The following is a 23,445-nucleotide window of genomic DNA, read 5'->3' on the forward strand; positions in this document are numbered from 1 at the left end:
AATCTATACACAAGAAACATATATAAGCAAACACAACTACATACAAAATAAAAATACCGAACTATATGAATATATAAACATAGCTAAATTGATAAATATACATATATACATAAAAAGATATATAAATACACAGTAATATTACTCTTAAATTAATCATATATTATCAGCGAAACAAAAGATTAATCATTATATATCTTAAATATTAAACCACATTGAACATTTCCTACATTACTCGTATCACATAAGTACAATAAATATAAACAGTAAAATATAATATAGAAGACAAATAAAATAAGTGAAAAGAGGGCTGAAGAAAGCAGAAGGCCAAATTATAGTTTCGGCGCGTGTTGTTTCGATGGCAGCACTTGCGTTACGCGTGCGTCGATTTGTGATGTATAATTTGAAACTTCGTTCTTTCGTTTCAAAAGATATTTAAAGTTTCAAACAGATGAATCGAAATGTAATATTATCGTTTAAATTATTTAATGACTCGAGATTTACAAATGTTTATTAAAAGAGCTGGTGAAGAATGAATTATTTGAACAGTATAGGAGGCAGCGGAACGAGTGCTGATTCTGGCCTCCAATTGAACAATGTCGAAGTGTTGTATACTAAAGTGCAAAAGGTTTATATAAAACCTCAACATAAAGAAGAACGTCAACGTGATCTTAGAGTGAATGTTGAAACTCATGCTGGTCTTAGTCCTGTTTGTCGCAAGGTATTATTTCTTTCATATGAATAACCTGTGAATGATTTGTGTCCAAATTCTAGTAGAAATTATATCTTCTATTTATTAAATAACGATATTTAATAAATTTTATAACATTAACATGTTTTTATATAGATTAAAATTATTATTAAACTGTAATCATTATATAAATCATAGCAATTATTTAAATTATTAAAAGTGTTACAGAATGCAACATTTTATTTCAGAGTTTATGTGTCTTATTGTCAGATGATGATGATCCTTGCTTTTTATATTCCTTGTTTATTGCCGAAGAGGATTTTAAAGTACTAAAAGCTCAACAAGGTTTATTAGTCGACTTTGATAATTTCGCAACACAATTAATATGTTTATTAGAACAATGCAATGTACCTGGTTCCAATGTGTCAAAAGCACCACCCAAATTTCTTTTGCTATTAGCAGAAGAAAGTGCAGAATGGACATTCAAGCTGGTTGAAACTAATAATTTTAAACATCTTTGCCATTTGAGTTTATTTATATCTCCTGCTAACGATTCTGATTTGAGAACTCATATGGCTATGAAAATAAAACAATTAAAAGAGAATGTTTTACAAAAAAGTAGAGATGTACTTGGGTTAGAAACGCGATTAAATGATTTGACTAATAAATTTGAATCGAAGACTAAAGAATTAGACCAATTAGAACAAAGATATCTAGCAGAAAAAAGTCAAATTCAAATTAGTTCTACTCAGCAAATAAGTATTGAGAAGGACAGGTAGATATCTTTAATTTTTATATTATTTTCATGTTTTTCTACTTATATTTTATATACATTATATTTATAAATTATTGATATATATTGATATTGTATAATAGATTTGCTCAGGCAAGGCTAGAATGGCAGCGCCAAAATGATAAAGAGAAAATGGAATTAGAACATAGGCATACAGAAACCTTAAAACAATTACATTCTGAACTTGCTGAATTGCGTACACAAAATATGAGTTATAAGGATAAATTGTCATATCTTGAAGCCACTAACAAAGAGCAAAGTAAACAATTACAGAATATTGAAAAAGAATTAAATGTTGCGCAAAAAGAATTAGTTTTTCTAAAAAAACAAAATTCAAAATTAGATATAGATTATCACGAAAAAGATAAAGCTGTTAATGGTTTACGTACAAAAGTAGCTGTACTTGAACAGGAATTAAAAGATAAGGGTGTAATCATTAATAAACATACAGAAATGTTAAAAACAGCAAAAGAACAAAAACAACAATTGGAAGAACTTTTAGCTGATAAGGAAGGTCAATTACAACGTAAACAAAATTCTTTGAGAAGTTTAAGCGATGAATTAGTAAAAGCTAATGAAATATTAACAAAATTACAAAATGAATTAGCTTCTACTAAATCTAAATTAAAACTAAGAACAAGTATAGCATTGGAACAAGAAAGATTATTAGACAGTAAACAAAAAGAAGTTGGTCAATTAGAAAGCAAAATGGAAAGTTTAAACAAAGATATTAAAGAGGCAAAAATAGAAACAGAACACTTAAAAGAACAAGTGAAAGTATTGCAAAATCAATTGGAAGAAAAAGATAAAATAATAAAAAATAATGATAATGGTAAATGCAATAACTTCTTTTATTTTTATAAGTATTCATATTAATTTACAATCACTATTTCATTAAATTTGCATATATTTGATTACAGTAATTAATTGGTTGAATCGCCGTTTAGCTGATAATCAATCTCCACTTCAGAGTGCTACTACTCCAGCTCCGGTTACTATCCCTTCATCGGTACAGCTAACTTTGCCAAGATCAAATAAATTATATGCAAATAGATTTGAAACACGAACACCTGCACCTGCCACTATGCCATCTACTACATTATCAGGATTGCCATTAAAAAATCCTATAGTTCAAAATCCAAATATTAATCAAACTACTCGTACCTCTGCCAGATCTATGGGAGTGGGAGTAGGAGATAGTACAATGGGTTTATCTTCTATTAACAAGACTGGACAAATTTCTAGTACTAGTACACCAATGGATCGCATTAATACTCTAAATAAATTATCAGGGAATGTACCAGGTATGTCATCTGTACCAGCTATTGTAGAAAACAATAATCCATGCATATCTTCAAATGGAACCAAGACAAAAGGTTCAAATGTTGCACTACAAGGTGGATTAAGAAGAGCTGGTTTGTCGGACAAACCAATTTTGCCTTCAGCTTATTTCCCCAAAACTTTACATTGACAAGGCTGCCAGTCACATTTTGACAAAAAAAAAATAGTATAATTAAATAATTTAATGTAAGTAATAAAATTTTATCTAACAAAGTTTCTTTTGCAAAATCAAAATATATAGCTAATATAACTATAATGCTGCCATAAGTGTTGAATGAAAATTATGAATCAAACGAAATGGTAGTATTTTAAATTTATTGTTAAGTGAAAAAGTACAAATGTACAAATAAAGTATGATCAAGATAAGTATTATTACAAGAGGTTTTTTAAAAGCAAAAATTTAATACTTATTAGTATCATAATCGTATAAATAGAAAATTTTGTACAGTCTGAAGGTAAAAATTACACAGATACATATATACACATATATACATATATTTGTAGTTAAGATAGTATAATGTTTGATCTCTCACATTATAGACATATTTACAACCACGTATATATTTCCGAAAAAAAATCTTATTGATTGCGTGCTGTTAATAAAAATAGTACCTTTCGCTTCTCAGTTTTTACTGAGATAGCAGGTCATATGTACCTGTATCCAAGCATGGATTGAAAATTGGCACTTCTGGTGCATAGACGTGTTTTAAATTTAGATAATGTCTTAAAAAAATATTTATAACACGTTAAAATAATAAGATAAAGTTACAATATTAATTGAAATACGATTTTATATGCAAAATAGTAATGTACATTGAAAAAAATTATTCATTTCTTCCTATAATTTCTAAAGTTTCTATTATTTTATAAAAAGCATATATGGTTTTTACATAAAATCTTATAGTCATAATTCGGCAAAAAAAGAAAATATTGCTAAGTTTTTTAAAGAATTTTTTAACATGAATACAATTTTGATATTGTTAAATATTAAATCAATGTGTTTAATTAAAAAATCTCTTCATCTTTTTTTAGTATCACATAAAGTATCAATTTTAAGCAGTAACTGAAAATAAGGGTTTTAGTAAAACCTACAATGTACGTCATTTAATCATTTTCCTATATATAAAAAGATGATGATCATGTATTAATAGATATCTGACAACGGCATAATTTAATAATGCATAAATCCAATTAAGACTGTATAAATTTAAATAACTATGATAACATAAAATGATTATGTATATCACATTGTAAAGCATCAATATATTGAGAATTAATGTGCCTTATATATAAGATAGGCTGGAAAAGTTCATTACATGCAAATTTTATAAAAGATTCTTCTAAAAAAAATGTTTTAATATGTCAGTGTAATAATTCATTAAATATCATGCATGATTCTCAGCCAAAAGAATATTTTTACATGTAATGCAATGGATTATTTCTAGTCTACCAGATATTTTACTTAAGATAACTTATTATTTGCATATTAGTAAATCAAAATAAAAATAAAAATTTTAGATAATATAATTCATGTATTAATCTTTTTAAAATAGAATTTTGATAAATGTGAATAAAAACAACTTGGACATGCCAATTCATTAAACTACATTGCATACATACTAACAGTATTAAATGTAATAGATAATAGATATAAGTCAGTAAATTTCATATATTTTAATACTTTTTGTATATAAAATTCTAATAAAAATTATGTTATAGAAATTTTTGGCTAATAATGCAATTATAAATTTTATTGTTAATCTTTTTTTATAAAAACATTACTCTTTTATATCAATAATGAATTTTTCTAGAATATATATTAAGCGAAGATTTAAATATAATAAACATACTTCAATGTGTCAAAAGTATTTGGTAGATTTTATGACTATCAATAACTATGCCTTTTTGTAGGCAATTGTTTTATTGTACAATATACATTTAATTCAATAAATATTTACATAAACATTAATATACACATTAGAATCATCAAAAAATATATAAAGTCCAAATTAATAAACTCGCTGTAATTTTTATATACGAACTTTGTGAATATTTATAATATTGTTTATTCAATAAGCTTGGGATTTTGCTAGATAGACATTGTTTAATTGCTAAAAATAATTTTTTTTTTTTCATTATACCAATGTACAAATGACTATCTACAATAAGAATTTATAAATAAGACAATACTGTAAGAATTAAAAAGAAAATTTATACAAATCATAAAATCAAATAATATTAACACATTATCAAGGTTATATAATATTAGTCAATATTATTTTCAGATGTTAATGTCGATTCAGGTGGTAATTCTGTACATCCCATGTCTAAAAGAGGAAGATCCATTCGTTTACGCCGACGTTCACACTTCGGACATGGTTTATATGCATTTAAGCAATCTGCATGAAATACGGCATTGCATGATCCGCACTGAAATAATTTTATGTGTATTACATAGATCTGACAATTTTTCATGAAGCAATTAGAAATGTACTTACTCTATATGTAGAATCTATATCAAAAGGATAGATGACTTTAGGATTATTGCATACTTCACAAATAAATCCTTTTTGACTACAAAGCCAACAATTTATCACATGATTTCGTGCAAACTCAACTACTCTTTGTAATTGTTGAGCAAGAGTACCATTAGGTATATCAAGAAGATCAGAAACAGAATATTGATGAACATGTTCATATAAATAATCTCTGGGGGCAACATTTTTTTGCAATGATTCAATAACAGGTTCTCGACAAGTAAACAAATAAGCTCTCAATAAATTCAATTGTATTCTTAAAGATTGTAGTTGTGCCATGATATCTACTGCCATATATATTTTTGGATTCAAAATTTTTAAATCTAATAAAGTAGAACAATCTTTCAGGTACTCTGCAGCTTTTTGACAAATCATATAACGTTTTAAATCCCAATTATGAATCATACGTGATGGTATTATATATTCTCCTTGTGCCATACAATCTGCACAATAATAACTTGCAGAAAAGGAGCAAACATGTGCCTTTGAAAACGTCATACCAATAGCGTGGCCACAATTGAAACAGCTGTAATTTTGCATATCAAGGCCTTTTTCTCTTGGCAACTTTCCTAGTTGCTCATCAAAATTTATGACAATCTATAAAAAAATTTTAATATAATATTATATATTTTAATAATGTAATATATAACATTTTTACTTTTATACCTTAGCAGCAGTTGGAGATTTGATTTCTTCATCAATAGATTTTTTCTTCGGATATTTTTTTAAAAATTCTTGTAGATCCGGTACCATCATATTGCCAGCAGTATGATAGCTTTGAATAAGAGCATCATAGGTCGGTCCATCACCTGGAGTGCGAGGAGCATCCATTCCAGAACCATGAGATATCACAGATGAAGTCATAGAAGATTCACAATCTTCAAATGAAGTTGACCATCCTAGTCTTCCAAATAATGAATTTCCTACAGTAGTAGATATATTATCGGTACAAACAATATTATTTTCTTGAGAACTACTATCTTGATGATCATCTTGAATGATTGTAGTATTAATGTCAATTGTCATAGTTTCTATATTCTCTGTAGGTGTCTCACTAGCTGATACATTTTTCATAACTTCATTTATAGTTTCTTCTACTTTCTGTGTATTTGCTTTCTCTATGTTTTTTTGTTTAGATGTATGTGCAGGACTGCCATTTTTATTTTTCTGTGTAGTATGATGATTGTTAGTAATTTTATCTTTTAAAATAATTTTTAGAGCTTCATTTTCTGTAATACAAGCTATATTATTTAAAGCAGATTGCGAAGAATTAAAGGAACCTAAACTACCTATAGAACTTGCAGTTTCTACTTCTTCAGGATTATCATTATCCCTTAATTCTGTAGTTATTGTTTTTGCAATATCTACTGCACTAAACACAGGACAAGATTTCATGGGAGGTGACCATATACCAGCTAAAAGCAGAGGAGTACTTGACCAAAAATTTAAGAGACTACTATTGCAAGCCAGTTCAAAGCTTATGTAATCCAAGCTTTCTATTAATCGTTGAGCAATTTCTATTAAATCGGCATCTCTAATGAAGGCAGAACGATCATAATATGGTTTCAGAGCAGAATTATCCCTTCTTATAGAACACAAATAACTTGCTAATAGACCTTCGTTTAAGGCTAATCTTATCCATGCTCTACAGTAACCCACTTCAGTGGTAACTTGTGTTAACGCTTGAATTTGATCAATAATTTGGCGATGGGAGAATACTAGTAAAGGTCCCCAAAAACTTGGTTGAGGCATAGCATCAAAGTCAGGGCCGCTGAGAACTTCTGTCACTCTATTTAAAAGACTATCCTTTAGTCCATGTAAAAATATAGCTTCCAGTACAGAGCATAATGTCATTGCTTCTTCACAATTTCCAACTGCTTCTTCTTCTGCGACACCTGGTGCGCTCTGCATCTCCATCACACTTGTATTTAACTGTTTTTGTAGAGATTCTCTCACTAATATATTTCTTTTGTTTGTGAGGGATTTGACGGATTTTAGAAGAGAATTCATTTTCTGCAATATCTCTTGTCACCAATACTTTAATGAAACTAGTATGATTCCATTCGAACATCTTCGTGACTCGATAAAAAGAAATAATCGAGTCGTTTAAATCAATCGGATAATATCTTTATATCAGTATCATCGAAAGTAAATGATGTAAATTGCAATTGTATAATTCAAGTATCATGCTTTCACTGACGAAAGAATAAGGAAATGACCCCAAAATGAATGGGATCATCGTGAGATAAGTACGGCACGTTGAACTTCGAACCAGTTAACGTAATACACAACAATGTTATCTCTATTTCTTCCTTCCTCCAAAGACGTCCGTAAATGTATTATAATAAATAGGTTAGGTATAATAATAGCAAAATATATCACAAACAGTACAACGTGTAATTTAAGTTCGAATTTAACGATCGATCGTGTATTTATATTTGCATTTGAGCGAATGCAAGAACAAAGAATCTGCAAGATTCTTTGAGATAGAATCAACTATCTCTCTCGCACTTAATCCAGTTTGTTCCGAGAAATACCACGTCCATTATACGAGGACAACGCAACGTCATTGCTTTCTATGCACGCACAATCACATAGAGTGAAGTTCGTCCTCTTCTCCTGCCTTTCTAATATATTTTATTATTCATCGTAAATAGTCTTGATAAAAAGCGATAGGTTGCGCTGGCAAAAATTTTAACGCTTTGTTCATTTTGACGTAGTCAAGTGCACTTTTGTTATTTAGCGTCACACCTGGCAGTCGCCCTGTTTCTTTCGCCTTCAAAATCTTCTTGAATAACGCGCCACGAACGGATTAATATATGCAATATGTCGGGCATTTTTTGGTTCGATGCATTTCATTGGATCTGTTCAAAGGTTTACATAAATCTTCATTGCGTCATTAATATCATTATTTTTTAGAAAATACAACTTTACATTATTGTACATATCTTTAACTTCTTGTATATATACAATATAAATCATAAATAACGTTTCGATTCGATTTGTTCCATATATTTTAATAGATTAATTCGGCCATTTTGTATTCAAGTTTGTGTCATTGTAAAGCTGATCTTTGATAATGTTAGATTAAAAGAAAAGAATCGAGAAAGAACGATAGGAAATCAATTGAAATAGGATCTTCGATGAACGGAGGTACATCGTACGAATAAAAAAGAAAAAGAAAAAAGAGTAGGGATGGCCGCATCCGGGCAGCGACAAGTACACGAGGAAATTGATTTTGTTTTTGTATTTATTTTTTAATCGAAAGGGAGACGAAACGGAAAGCAAAACGAATGCTTGAGAAGCAAAGCTAGAAGTTGTTCATTTCTATGTGTATCTTTTCTATATTTAGACGAGTAGTTAATACATTTGAAACATTGAAAACAGGTATACAGACGGTATGTGTGAATGACCGAACGAACGACGAGATGATGCGCGTTTTGCGGCTTTGACGGCGGTTGCTGTTCGCTGAACGAACGAAAGAAGAAAAGAGAAAGTATGACAAGAGGGAACAGGATAGAAAAAGGATGGTAGATCGGATATGAGAGGACAACGAAGGGAATAGTCAATGCAGGGCCGTACGAGAGAATAGATATACCCTTTTGGCGCGAATTTTATAAGCGAACGATATCAAGAAGTCTTTTAAACGATTGTAAAATTGATTATATTAAAATTGCCTTATAATTATCTATCTTAATCGATAACAGGCAATTATAACTATGGACGGATAGTCGATGATTAGATTCATTTTTATTAACCGTGTTTGATTGATTCGATGAAAACTATGATTTTATTGATCAAAGTAATCTTCATTTAGTTGGCAAGCGCTTTACTTATCGATCGGTATCTAACATCATATCTGTCTTGCAAGTTTTACTTGTGTTTTTCCTTCTAAACAAAATGACTCGTGAGCAAAACACGGGCAAAAAAAAGAATGCGAAGGACCTCGATCGAGTGCTTCACGGGTTTCGGAAGTGTGCACGTGCATCGAAGTGTCCGATTTCGAGAGACCGAGAGATTAACCAGATGCTCGACATGTCCAAACCGAAGCGTTTGAAATTGGATCGCACGAAAGAATGCGTTGGAAAAATTATGAAGATTGACGTTTTGAACTTTTTAAAGTAAAAACGAAGTGGAAGAAAAATAAAAGGAATAAAAAGGAGGAGATTCGAATGAAGGGAGGTTCTTGAGATCAAAACATTCATGAGAAAAGGTTACTCAGATTTTCCCCTCCGTATAAACACGCGAGCAAACCTTCGCATTTTCTTTGCACGTGATATTATGAACAATGTGTTTTCTCACGATAATCGCCTCATAGATTCTTCATTTAGCGCTTTACCACACTACAAAAGATATATACATGCGAAATCCACTAAGTCCCTTGTCGACCTTGTTTCCTGTTTCTGCACCAACATTGTATAAGGCACTTTCATTACCCTCGTACAGCGATGAATCTCATCAAATAACATTTCCTTCGTACATTTTTTTGTGCAATTCCTTTTACTTTTTATAGTTTAACGACTTGCTTCAGAAAAATGTTATGAATTTTTACCATTTTCTCTATTATATATCGATGACGAATGGAAATAATCGATATGAATATATTGTTAATAGTAAATAAGACATAACGTAATAATTGCATTTCTTAAATGAAAGATATAATAAAAAGGATAGAGGAGTCGAAGGTCCGCCGTATCAACATACAGTCCTGTGTGAAGAGTGGGGTAGCGTGCTCGGTGGCAGAGAGTGGGGGTTTCGAGGGTGCCGCTCGGTACGATCGGTGCGCGCTGGAGCAGTGTCAGTCGGGACGTGCATTGAAAAGGGTAATGAGAGTATTTGTTCTATCCCCATTTGCTTCTTCCCTATCTATTCTCCCCTCTTTAATTCGACTGATCACGTCGACTCTATTCCTCTCGCTCGTTCGACCTTCGATCAAGAGAGAAAGATAAAGAAAAGAAAAAAGGGAAAAGGAAGGAATACTTATTGTCGAGGGCAGGCAAGACGCTCGATACGTCGTGTCTCTTCGACGCGCGGCTTGCCGACAACGAGACGACAAAAAGCGCCCTTTATCGAGCGATCTCTTCTCTCGTGTGCACGTGTCTTAAAATAAGGGAAAGAAGAAGAAAAGTAAAGAGAAAAGAAAAAGGAGTCTCGACTCTCGACGAAAGAAGAGGAAAGAAAAATACAAAATAAAACTTCGAATGTAGGGATAGAGGGCTGGAAGGGTTTCGCGAAAGATGCCAGCGGCTCACGAGGCGAGTAAATGTGCAGGGTTTGAAGCAGACGAGGAGGAAAGTGCAAGAGGAGAACGACTACAAGAGGAGAAGAGGCAGCAGGAGCAGAACCGGGGCCATCGGCCCTCGGGGTGCACCACCTCTTCTTAACGCTGCGAACGAAGCAACGTGCACGTATGAGCTTATGATTATAAATTTGTCTTGCTTCGTTCTCGTCGTTAGTTAAGGGCACTAGCGAGAAGTACGAAGATTTTACACATTGATAAAAAAAAAGTACAAGGAGCTAGTAAATGTAAACGCGATCAAACACAATCTAACTGCTTCATTTACACTTCGTTCATCTTGATCGTGTTTAAGTTTAGGAAGCACTGATAGCAAGAGTACTATAGTGCCTCTTATCTTTCTTATTATCGTTAACACGATCCTAGACGGCAACGGAATCGTTGTTTGTTGTTATTGTTGTTGTTATTGTTATTATTGTGAAAGAGAAAGAAAAATGCCAGCATTACCGAGCACGATCGAGTCACGGCATATCGATGACGTGACGCCACCTCCGATGATTGCTTCCTCACCGTCTTCCTCAGCATCCTCTTCAGCATCGTCCTCAACGTCTTCACCACCAGCACCAAGAATGACAAGTCCTCCGAATGTTGCTACGGCGACATGTTATCTCCCGGAATCAAGATTGATCTCTAGATCGATTGTTTCTACTAGATATCCAGAAGAAATTGAGGAAACCGCGAGAAGTAATTCAGCATCGACAGGTAGCACTGGTAGCAGTAAGTCTGCCGACGCTAGACCAAGGCAAAGTCTCTCGAAAAGTTCTGCTTCCTTGCGGAGTCTTGTTCGAAGAAAGAGTCGACGACAAGTTGGTGGTAGTGCTACTGTAAGTGGTGGATCTTCATCTATTATTGAGTCCAACAATGATTCTCGACACTCTCGTCATCAAGGTTCTGAAGATGGACTTCATCGAAGACGAGAAAGTACAGGAGGAGAAGAAGAGACGACGATGTACACAAGTGGAAGGTCATCTGCTCGAAGAGCTTCTTCTGTAGTTAGAGGAACAATGGTAGCAGGAATAGTTGGAGGCCAGGACAACAACAATATTGGTCAAGATGCTTCTTCATCCATTAGCAACGTTGTTTTCGTTGCACCCACTGTGGTCTCTAATGCCAACAGGTTCGTTCGAACGACCTCATCGTCTCTTGTACGTGCAACCAGCGTGCCTACCACTCCTGGACCATCGACTTCAAACTCGTCCTCGCACTGGAACAACTCGAGTGAACAGGAGACCGACTATGTCGTCGATCCTGTTCAAGGAAAGGCATACTACAAGGGACAATTTCTTGGAAGAGTAAGTGACTTCCTTTACTAGTCTATCTTTCTCTTGATTATCTAGTATGTGGGCTCATACACTCGATCTCCAGGTAAAACCTGGATATAATTGCCTGTTATCTTCTTCGATTCTTCTTTCCTTCCTTCTTCTTTTTCCTTTTTTTTTCTTCTTCTTTTTCTTCCTTCGTGATATTCCTTCGCCTTTGCCTCCTCGTTCTCATTGATTCACTCTCGTGTACTCGTTTCCAAGGTCCCGTTTTCACAGGAATCATTAGTTTACATTAATTCGAATCGTGGGAATACACAAGTATCTTATTTAGTTAATTTTCATATTGTTTTTTCTTCATAAGTGGTTCTGTCTTATTAATTAAATAGATTTGAAAACACAAAGTATTCAAAGAAAATAAATATTTAAGAACACTGTCACATATTCGAAATTTTCCTTCTATTGAAATATAACCTCGCGAATTAACTTGGTAATAGCTTTAAAAAAAAAAAAATTGTGACGAGGTCAAAAGTAAGTGGTTACTTTCGTCTCTTTGCATGTACTTTTTTTTGAAGGACAATTAGCAACGAACAAAATTATCTGGGTTGAAAGCGTAGTCACAATGATAGATGTCAAACTTCTTTGATAAATGAAATATTGTCATGTTGTGCTAAATAAAGATTGTTGTAGATCGTAAAAGAGTTGTTAACTGATGTAGCATAGAAGTTTGTAGGTCGTGATTCACACGGTACTCGTTTTGATGTACTAAGAATTTTAATGGCGTCCGTTCGCGGAAGTTACTGTCGCAGTGACATTGCAGATTATTTCCTAGAAAGAAAGAAAGAAAGAAAGATATGTGGGCAGAGGAAGTCATACGAATCAGAGAAGGGTGTCGAAGAGAAAAATAGTATTCTTTTAAGTTGGTAACAATATTCAGTATGAGTAGATATGAATTTTAATCTGTTATCGCGCAAAGATTTATTATCTTATTAAGACTCGTTTCCTCCTATCATTTGATTTATTCGAAGAAGAACTAACAAATAAAATCTATTTTGCGAGAAGAACAAGAGAAAGTTTGATGGAGATGCAAAAAAAGATAGAAGATGACAATCAGAGCAGTGTGAAGTAACGTCTTGCGCGATGAGAATCCGAAATAGCATCTCGCATCTTTGCCGATGCTGTCATTAGCTGGAACGTCGACACGTCATCGCTGTTTGCTCGCGAAAGCTCAAGGCTGTACAACCTCCTATTGGAATTTTTTTCGAACAATGTTATTATCTCTTACTATCTTCTACTTAACTTTGTTATTATCTTTTATTGAACAATCTTGAAATCTTTCATTCGATCTATATCTCATAAAAATCATTTTAACATTTTCACAATATTATCTTTTAAAATTCTTTTTGTTTATTGATTATATAGGTCTTTAGAAATAAATATAGAAATGAACACTCATCGGTTTGGAACTCTTTTAGAGAATTTTGCTAGAGAAAAGAAAAGAAGAAGATAGGATGCAGTCTTAATTTATATGCTCGCTTCGAAGAGAGAACCGGTCGTCGTCGTCGTCGTTTCGTCATCTCGATTATCCTGTACCCGACGTTCTCTCGGACGTTACTCCGCTCGAGTTCTATGTATCTCTCTTAACTAGAAAAGCAAAGCTCTCCGTTACGCTTCGCCAATACTTTATCAAAACTCACTTCTTGATATTTCCGTGTTTGAGCGAATCCATCCCGATAGTGTATCTCTTTCTTTCTCTTTCTCGCTTTTCTTCGGCACACCCTCTCTCTTTTTTTATCTCACATGTATGCTCGTTATCGTGACTATTCGCGACCGGTTGCGAACGAACGAGCGAACGAGCAAACGAGCGAACGAACGAACGAACGAACGAACGAACGAACGAGCAAGATTTGCGGAAACTCGTTTGAGCTTTTTCAACGTGCTGACTTCGGGTTAATTATTTCCTCTTATGCGCTTTGTACCGTTATCGTATATTATATCGATGGTGGTATCATTGAGTATATTCACAAATAGTCGAATGATATAAACGCGTATCGGACATTACAAACATTATTACTTAGTATATATATTTAACAATTTGTTTGATCAAATAGTTGAAATGATTAAATAATTATTGATTTATTTTTGTGCATAAATTTAGTTAGATTTTGATTATTCATAATCGGCGATGTATTTATTCTTGTTTTCTTCGTAGTTAAACGTTTGTTAATTCTATCGCATGTATGTAATATGTATAAGCATAAGTATATTCCTAATCGGTATGCACAAGTCTCTCCGTATACACGTGAATACATATGTGCAAGTCAATGACATCGTGTGCCTTTCACCGACTAGTCTGTACTCTGTGTGTGTTTGCGTTGCATGTGTGTGGCAATTGTGAAGAGGATAAGTTCAACGGATGGGCCTCTTCCTCTTTTACCCTCCTCCTTTCCCTCTATCTCACTCTCCACCTCGTTTCCCTTCTTTTTTTCCCTTCTTCACTCCATTTCTTTCTCATCGTAGGTAGAAGAACGTTCTTTTCGTGGAGAGACTAACCTTCGACGTTTCCTCGCGTATATAAAAGATCAGAAATAACATGACTTATGTCGCGTTCTATACATCGATCATATTTCTGATCATAGTTTGCGAGCCATACATCATTTTCTTTGTGATAGCAAAGTTACATCTTCTAAAAATATCTCTTCTTTTATTAACTTCAATAAAACGGTACTTCGGTGAATAAACAACGATAACATTAGCCTCCTTAATAGAGAGAACCTAAGATTACGTTAGTAATTTACTACAGGAAGTGATCAATCCAAAAAACAAATTACAAAACGTACGCATATTTTATTGACGTTGATAGTTAAGTAATTAACCGGATTACTGCGATGTCTTATGTTTCCAATTTCATAAGTGTTATGATGGATCAACTTAGAAATCAATTTTTATCATTCGTGTGCTTGTTAAAGTGTACATGTTTACTTCATCTTTATACTCAGTGTTATGTCTAATGATCTTTTTTATTCTCGCCACTTTTAATACTTTGTGTTTTTCAATGAAAGCCAATGCAAATTAATTGATTTTATTCATTTATTTATTTGTTTAGTCAGTAAACGATCGTAAATTTTGTTTATTTTATTTTTTATTTTATTATTTGTCGTTAGGGTTGCGTCAATGTCTCCTAAAATTTTTGTCAAATACTGTCAGCTATGATTTCTTTTTTGCTTCTTCGTTCAAACTAGATAATAGTCTCAAAAGAAAGAGAGAGAGAAAAAGAAACAGATTTTCTACTTAAAATGGACAATAGATTGCATCCAACTAAAACGACAAAGGTCTACTCGCATCCTCCTTAGCTAAAGAACTTTTTATATACAATTTGAAAACTTTTCTACTCTATACTGAAATTCCAAAGAGATCACATTAAGTTCCAACCCTATTAAGCCGTGCTCATAGCAGGTATATATCCTCCAAGGGATCGTATTATTTAAATTTTCAAAGAAGAACGTTCACCCGCAGGTGTTTTCGATTATATTCCAATTCTCGTTGAATTGAATTTGACACTTACTTATACATCTACGGAATAAAAGTTAAAATAGAAGATTTTAATTTGCTCACGTGCATATACTTTGCCTCTTTTAATTAATACTTTTGATTAATTTGGTCTTCGTTTCATTGTTTTTAACGATGTAAGTTCGCGTTTGATCGATAGTCGAATATTATGTTCGGTGTTTTGGAATCAAGTATTTTATTATTACATGCTAAAAATGTGATGTTCTAAAAAATATTTAATAACAAATATTTATAAAAATGATAAAGATTATACAGGGTCGGCCAGTAGTTTCTAAATGATTTAAAAAATCAATTACTCTTTTTTCGAAATTTTTAGGCTATTTTTTTATAAACTAGGCTTGTAGTTTTATAATCTGAAGACAAATTAACATAAAAAATCTTGAAAAAAAGTAATTGATTTTTAAAATCAATTAAGAACTATTGATCCACCCTGTATTTTCTTATAATTTTGTTAGATATTTGGAATGATAGTATTAAATAAAAATAATAATAATGGTAAATGTGCCCCTTTATTTAGATTATAAAGAACGATTGAGAAAGGCAAAAGCGTCAGAGCGTATTACGTGAAATCGTAAGGTGCAACGAGCCATACCAATTACAGTTACACGCTCGTTTTCCATTCGTAACAATTCTTACGTCTTCTTACATCTACGAAATGAAGACGATCTAAACATAGAAGAGGAAATAAATCGATTAGTAGTCGACAGAGGACGGCAGTTGAGCATCTTTCATCTAGAGTAGAATATCGAGGGTAGTAAGGATGAGTGGAAAAATTAAACAAAAGGTCAGGGCCTACTTGAAAAGGAAATACCATCAGGAGGAAATACTAAATTAAGATTTCCTTGTTTAGAAGTTTTTCTTCGTTTTAACGATTATCGCTGATACAAAAATTCTCTGGAATAAATTCTGACGTCTTTTACGTGATTAATATTTCAAATCTTTTCAACTGAGTGGAGATTGATTCTTCTTTTATTTCAAAGAATTATGAACTTTTTATATCTTCACGGTAGCAACTATCAATACTTTGGTTGGTTGCCAAGAAAATAATTTGTATGGTTGATAATTAACAATTTTATTCAACTTTCATATTTTTTCAGCAACAATGAAATGTGACAATAAATAAATTAAATAGTGACGATCGGTTGAACTTTGCCGATTATTTTACAAATGAAAAAGACTTTTCATCGATTATTTATCTTGGCAAGGATCACTGAAAGATCTCTTCACTCTTTCTTTCCTTTGCGCAATGATAAGAGTCACTAAACGTCAAATTCGTTCATTTTATCTGTCTCTCTCTCTCTCTCTCTCTCTCTCTTTCTCTCTCTCTCTCTCTCTTTCTCTTTCTCTCTCTTTTTCTCTTTCTCTGTTTCCCTCTTTCTCTCTATCTCTTTCTATCTCTATCTCTATCTCTATTTCTATTTCTCTTTCTCGCACTACAAATCGTCACGAATCATTTCGACTTCCTTTAACGATCGTACAAGTAAACTTTAGAAATGGCATGTTGAACACTCTGATGCTTTTATATATTATAATGAAGCACGTTGGTAAAAGAAAAAAAAAAAGAAATTCAGCGACCGGTTTCGATGGTATGTCATGACCGATGACATACCACGTCATTCATTCCGATTCCAATGAAATAATCTCGTTCTCACACGCCATTCTCTTTTTGCCAATGACTTAACAACAATAAGGATGGAAATAATGAAACAATATCAGAGAACGAACAGAGAATTGATTCGTAAATCGATCGTTAGAATTATTCGAAATAGTACAGATTAAATAGAAATGGATGATATTTTCGTTCACATATTTTCAATTCTCTTCTATTTTTCTTCTTTTCTTTTTTGTCAATGTCACTTTTCTCAAATGTTATACGTATTTAAGATCTGTTCTTTCTCGAATGTCTCTAAAGTATTCTTTGTCGAGCAGTCACCGAGTTATACTTTGCTCGCAGTGCATTCTACGAGTTTGCATATCTACCTACTATACTAGGCAAACGTCTATCGATTCTTTCCATTTCACGGTTATAACTTTAACACGCTCCGATGCATTCGAATCTCTCCTGGTTTCGAATATACTCATGGTGTTGGTTATCATTGACTTTCGTAATTACTATCCATACTCGTATTCGTTTTGCTTCTCTCATCGTTGTGAACCAAAGCATATTTATCATACGACCTCGAGTAGAGATAAGAAATTGTTGAAAATTAATCGACGTACTTTCGAAACGTATATTATACCGCAAGAAATTCGACTGTAAGTTGTGTTCGTTACGAAGAAGTTGTTCCCAGAGACGACATAAATGATAAATCATTTTTAACATTTTTATCTTTCTTATCCATATTTATAAGAAAATCACTAATACATATTATCACTAATACAAATTTTTATATCTTGCATGACATTATTTTCATTGTTCGTTTTAACACATTAGATATATTAAACGTATTACTGTATAGTACGATCATAAACGAGGATAGCAGACAGAAACGGAAATAAAAGTATATACGTTAAGAATAGGGAAAGACGAATGAAATCTGGCACGATGGGTATCATCCGGCATGTGCCAAGAATATATGTTCCACGATCGAAGTCTCTTCTTGTGTGATCCTAAAGTCGATACGAGTTCACTCTTCTTCTTCTTTTGTCCTCTTTCTTTCATCAACGATCCATTTAATGAGCGAACACAAAGTGCACGCGTTGAAAAGAAGGAAAAAGAAAAAGAAAGAAAAAAGAAGAAAGTATTCTTGGGAGTCTCGCGAGTCGACGGTATTTAAAAATAAACACGCACAGCCTTTGCCATAACCGTACGTTTGAAAGTGTATGGCCGATGTAGGGAATATTTATGATAAAGTTATACCTGAAACATTGTCGACGGAACGTTTACCGTAAGGACGATGCTCCAAACAGGTAAAAAGGATCCAGCTCGAGCGTTCAGACAACGTGGATTCAACGATGATCTCACGACCGTTATGTCGGACTAGCGACGCCCATCTCTCCTCACATTTTCCCTCTTATACATACATACATACATAAGTATTATGTACGGCCTATCTTCTCCTTTAGCACTCTCATTCCTCGATGAAACGACCGATCGAAAGATCTTGAAGATAGAATTGACGATCGATTTTGTCTTCCACTTGATAGTGACAGCTGTGTGAACTAAACAAAAAGAAATAAATAGAACGCTAATCTCCAAGAATACGTAGATACCAAGAATACCAAGCTCTTAACAAATCTTTTTATCATAGAACGTATATTTTTATCGTTTAATAAAAAGTACAATGGACTCGCATCCCTGTTCGACTGCTAATTATAATATATATATCATTGGAAAAAAATTTCATCGTACTTTCAGATACTAATTATATTGGAAAAATAGATTTTTTTTTAAACCATCAAGCGTCTCTCAAGCCTCTGAGTTAATTGCAATAATTAATCCGAAATTACTTTTTTCGAGTTATCATTTCAAAGATTTTGACATTATGTTTACGATTCGATATAGATTTTGGCTTTGCGATAGGTCTACCTAAACAAGTTGTAAATAGCGCAGAAACATTAGGCTTGTCTCTCTAGTATGATTCTCGTAACATCGCAGGGATATTTTCGAGCGTATCGTTCTGGCAACGAACTAATCGAACGTCTGTTCACCCTTTTCCACGATGGCTGAGTTCCTTCAGCGGAGATTTAACCGTGTCACCTTGACACAAGCCATTAAGTTTCATAGAAGAGAACGTTGAAAACAACGAAACGAGATCATCCTTTCTTCTTATTCTTTATTTTCTGTCCTAAAAGTAACATTTTTCATCTTGATGTTGACTCTCATAGCGATGACGAGCATATATATACCTATATATTAGTTACGAGCAGCTGTACTCGTTTTATCGACTCAACGCGAAAGCGAAGCAGAGGAGGAGGAGGAGGAGGAGAAGGCGCGAATCCGGAACGAAAAATGTCGAGAAAAGGAGAAGAGACTCTATAAAGACTCGTTGGATTCTTGTCGAGAGTCATTGAGAATTATCCTATCTTCGAGAAGATATATTTTTTAATAGAGATCTTGAAAGAGAAAACCTTTCACTTGAAGAGATGAGAACGAAGGAGAAATTCTCATTAAGAGGCAAGTCTTAGAGATTTCTCGAACAAGTCAAAAGATGAGCCTTATCCTTTTTTCTTCTTCCTTCTTTTTTTCTTTTCTTCTTTTCTTTTGTTTTACATGCGTATGAACGATGTGTTTCTCTCTTTTTGCGTGCGTATACATACGTAAGATCATCTCGAAATAGCCACAACTATTTCTACTCTACTCTCCATTATTTTTTGTATTTTGTGCCAGAAAGAACGAATTCGCGTTACGTTCATTTTCCCGTTGAATTTTAAGATAAGAAATATCGGGCTTATAAAATAGGATTTAATAATGGTTCAATAATTTTATTTTTTCAGGGTGGTTTTGCTAGGGTCTACCTGATGACCGACGTCAGTGATGGAAATCAATACGCTTGCAAGATAATCCCGAAAAATCGGATGCAGAAGATCCACATGCAAAAGGTTCGCACACGTCGCCCACCTTTCTTTCATCGTATGCGTCCTCCAAGATTTATGTGCTCCACTTGGGTTCATTCCAAAATGGATTCCTGAAATCAAACGCGACTTATTCGCCTTTCGTTTATCGACGAATCGACCGGCAAAGTTTCACCTGTAGGATCAACAATGAGTCTTTCGTCAAAATTTCATTTGCACGGTATGGGAGAAGCCGAAAACGTAGTAAGAGATTTGCGAGAATGAAAATCATACTAATAACTTCGTTCGAGCAATACAACATGTAGCTATTGTTAAAGGTAGCATAGTGAAGAATAAATAGAATTTCTCGACTGGCTTCGACGTTTACCGTTGCTTATTTCCTTCCTTGTAACAATCGATAATCGTTATTAGAGCAAAATAGATAAATCGTTTAAAAGTTTTTTATAAATAATCGTCTATCATATTGAAGGACGAATAGTTCGATTAATTTTTACATTAATGACCGTAATGATAGTTTAAATAAATCCCTTAAAAAGCATGCATGAAAGAAACTTTCTGTTTGCAGATTGCACGCGAAATCATAATTCATAAAGAATTGAATCATGTGAACGTTGTACAGATGCATCATTACTTCGAGGACAACCTAAACGTATATATGCTGTTGGAAGCCTGTCCGCGAAAGGTATGACTTGTATACACGTATACCTTACACCTACCTGCTACTTTTCAACGACATAGCATTCTATAGCATTCACGTGAGATTTCCCAAGCGCACATTCTGACGATTCCTACCGTCACCTTACCTTCAGTAAAGAAAGGAACTGGTATCTTTGCACGAGAGATGAAGAGAAATAATTCTTATAACAGTTAGATAGAACGATTATTAACTAAAACAGGTTTTTCAAATTTGATGCCTATAAAAAAAATAATTTTTCGAATTTGATCCATATAAAAAAAAAATAATAAGACACGAATATATTAAAAAATAGTTTCTAAAGTATTTAGTAAAAGACTAAGAGTTATCGACAAATATTCGTGGAATTCAGGCCGACTTCCGATCTAGTCATGGACAAATATGCGACCAAGGTAGTTTGTACGCGATCCTGCACGTGTTCATTCTTCGGATTATGCTTACTTGAGCTGCGCATTATCCACCTCGAGCTCTATCTTTTTCGTTCGATTGGTAAAGAGAGCGGCACTTACACTCTCCGTGGCCGATCCGTCGACTCGTTTGTACCGTTAGGATGTGACGGAGCGACAGCAATACAATCTTTTCTCTCTCTCTCTCTCTCTCTCTCTCTCTCTCTCTCTCTCTCTCTATTTCATTAAATTTTCATCGTGAAATTTTCACAAAATTTTCTTAATCTTTTATGAAAATAGACGTTATAGATCACAACATTAGTTATAAAGTATTATTAACTTTTTTCAAATGTTATCTAATGAGTATATAAAATGTAATATTCTGTAACCGTTAGTTGTTAGAAGTTAATTACCTACTCACAATATTATCTGCTTTATTAAACATTAAAGAACGTTTCTAGTAAAAAACAAAACTAAGTAGTCGGATAATAGTTCTAAAAAGAACATAGTCACGAGAGGAAATAATCGTAATGCATTCTAGTGTTTCTTTTAAAAGCGTAAACGTTTCTTGCTTTTCTTTCGGCAGAGCCTAATGCACGTATTGAAGTACCGTGGTAAAGTCACGGAGCCGGAAGCACGGTATTACATGAAACAAATGGTGACCGGTGTGGCGTATATCCACTCGCAGAAGGTCGTCCATCGTGATCTGAAGCCAGGTAACATGTTCCTGTCGGATCGTATGATCGTCAAAATTGGAGACTTTGGCTTGGCGACAAGGCCCGATGGTCAACGTAGACGTGTGTAAGACAACTTTTACTTTTTGTAATTCAAGCGCGAATTTCGCATTAAAAATTCACTTTGAAATTCGTTGAACGAAACATTTGTACATGTTAATTTAATCGTTCGATAAAAAACAAAATTTGCTTTCTTTTTCTTTAATTTCTTTAAAAATATTGAAACACTTCTAGGACCATATGTGGTACACCAAATTATATTGCACCGGAAGTTTTGTATAAACAAGCATACAGCTATGAGGCGGATGTTTGGGCATTGGGTTGCATCCTTTATGCATTGCTAGTTGGGCAGCCACCCTTCGACACAGCGACATTAAAGGAAACCTACGCGAGGATATGTAAAAATGATTATCGCGAGGTCGACGACTCGATAGCAAGTCGGAGCGGTCAGAATCTCATAAACTGGTTGCTACAACCGGATCCAGAGTTGCGACCGTCCTCGGAAAGGGTGAAGGAGCACCCGTATCTCACGAAGGAATACATACCACCCTCTTTACCCCACACTTGTTGCTACCAAATGCCGCACGCGACGATACTCGAACCCGCCTCTTCTTCGCCTTCTTCGGTCTCAACTGCTTCCAGAAATCAGGAACTTGGAAAAACTCAGGTAAGAACGATTTAGGAACAATAGCGAAATTGTATCATCTTTAGGATGAACATCAAGAAAGACGGAAAAAAGAGAATGGACTATATAATGTCACCAATTGGAACGTGGTTTTAATTTTATAGGCTTGGCAAAGCTTAGACCATCCAAATATTTCTCCACGTTCTCAGCAACGAGCAACAATGCCAAACGCACAGCAACCAATGCAAAATCAACAATTGCTTGAACGATCTCAAAAGAATATACAAAAAGATTCGAAGGTGTCCAATTGGTTGGTACGAAAATTACCAAAATTACCGAAATTCAAGCAACGACTCAGTAGCGTACTTTGTCCTGATCATAAGAAAACTAGTCTCCTTGCACAAAGTGTTCAGATGCATCGTGCATTGGAGAGTTGTGTTTCTGAGATGAAACGGAACAATCTACAACAGAATCCCCCAGGCGTCGAAGATATCGTGCCTCTTTTTGTTACTAAGTGGATAGACTATTCCAACAAATACGGCTTAGGTTTCCAACTCTCAGATAAATCCGTTGGTGTTTTGTTCAATGACAACACGAAGATCAGTTATACTCATGACAGGAGGTAAGGATTGAAGAAACGTAGATAATTTTCTTTTTTAGTATTCTTATTATAAAAAAAAATGTATATATATATATATATACATGTGGATACATTTGATTATACAGAAGAGTCGAATATATGACGATCGATGACGAAGTGACGAGATATCACAGAGAAAGGGATATACCGGTGCCTTTACAAAAGAAACTCGAGTTGCTCCATCACTTTACTCAATACATGGATGAATTTTTAACAGAAGGTAAATCCTTATTCTCTTTTCGTTGACGAAATTGATAAGATTTTAGAATTTTGATTACAATGACTCGTCGAAATTTAGGAGGTGAAATCAAGAAATATCGAACAACGATGAAACAGTCGAAGAACGCATACGTTCCACGTATGAGAC

At 33.8% G+C, this 23,445-nt stretch overlaps 3 protein-coding genes across 3 annotated transcripts in view; 2 read left to right on the plus strand and 1 right to left on the minus strand.

The window, feature by feature from the left end:
• The first annotated feature begins 42 nt into the window (after nt 1-42).
• LOC124951955 (spindle assembly abnormal protein 6 homolog) lies at nt 43-6,666 on the plus strand. Its single transcript, XM_047501096.1, has 5 exons — nt 43-718; nt 937-1,463; nt 1,565-2,313; nt 2,402-3,008; nt 5,108-6,666. The coding sequence occupies exons 1-4, from the start codon at nt 530-532 to the stop codon at nt 2,950-2,952; spliced, it is 2,016 nt and encodes a 671-aa protein (XP_047357052.1). The 5' UTR covers nt 43-529; the 3' UTR covers nt 2,953-3,008; nt 5,108-6,666.
• LOC124951954 (pleckstrin homology domain-containing family M member 1) lies at nt 5,015-8,150 on the minus strand. The gene is made up of 3 exons (XM_047501094.1): nt 6,026-8,150; nt 5,321-5,956; nt 5,015-5,252 (listed from the first exon to the last, which is right to left on the minus strand). Exons 1-3 carry the CDS (start codon nt 7,367-7,369, stop codon nt 5,088-5,090), a joined length of 2,145 nt encoding a protein of 714 aa, XP_047357050.1. The 5' UTR covers nt 7,370-8,150; the 3' UTR covers nt 5,015-5,087.
• A 66-nt stretch (nt 8,151-8,216) lies between these two features.
• LOC124951953 (serine/threonine-protein kinase PLK1-like) overlaps nt 8,217-23,445 on the plus strand; it is a 15,963-nt gene continuing 734 nt past the window's right edge. The window contains exons 1-8 of the mRNA XM_047501093.1: nt 8,217-11,947; nt 19,922-20,026; nt 20,565-20,681; nt 21,666-21,880; nt 22,048-22,480; nt 22,603-23,060; nt 23,165-23,298; nt 23,377-23,445. The exon at nt 23,377-23,445 is cut by the window's right edge and continues 734 nt beyond it. Of these exons, the coding sequence (XP_047357049.1) occupies nt 11,090-11,947; nt 19,922-20,026; nt 20,565-20,681; nt 21,666-21,880; nt 22,048-22,480; nt 22,603-23,060; nt 23,165-23,298; nt 23,377-23,445 (2,389 nt within the window). The 5' untranslated portion in view covers nt 8,217-11,089. The remainder of the gene's footprint in view (nt 11,948-19,921; nt 20,027-20,564; nt 20,682-21,665; nt 21,881-22,047; nt 22,481-22,602; nt 23,061-23,164; nt 23,299-23,376) is intronic.

The sequence above is a fragment of the Vespa velutina genome, chromosome 10 (assembly GCF_912470025.1).
Source record: "Vespa velutina chromosome 10, iVesVel2.1, whole genome shotgun sequence".
In the NCBI taxonomy this organism is placed as follows: Eukaryota; Metazoa; Arthropoda; class Insecta; order Hymenoptera; family Vespidae; genus Vespa; species Vespa velutina.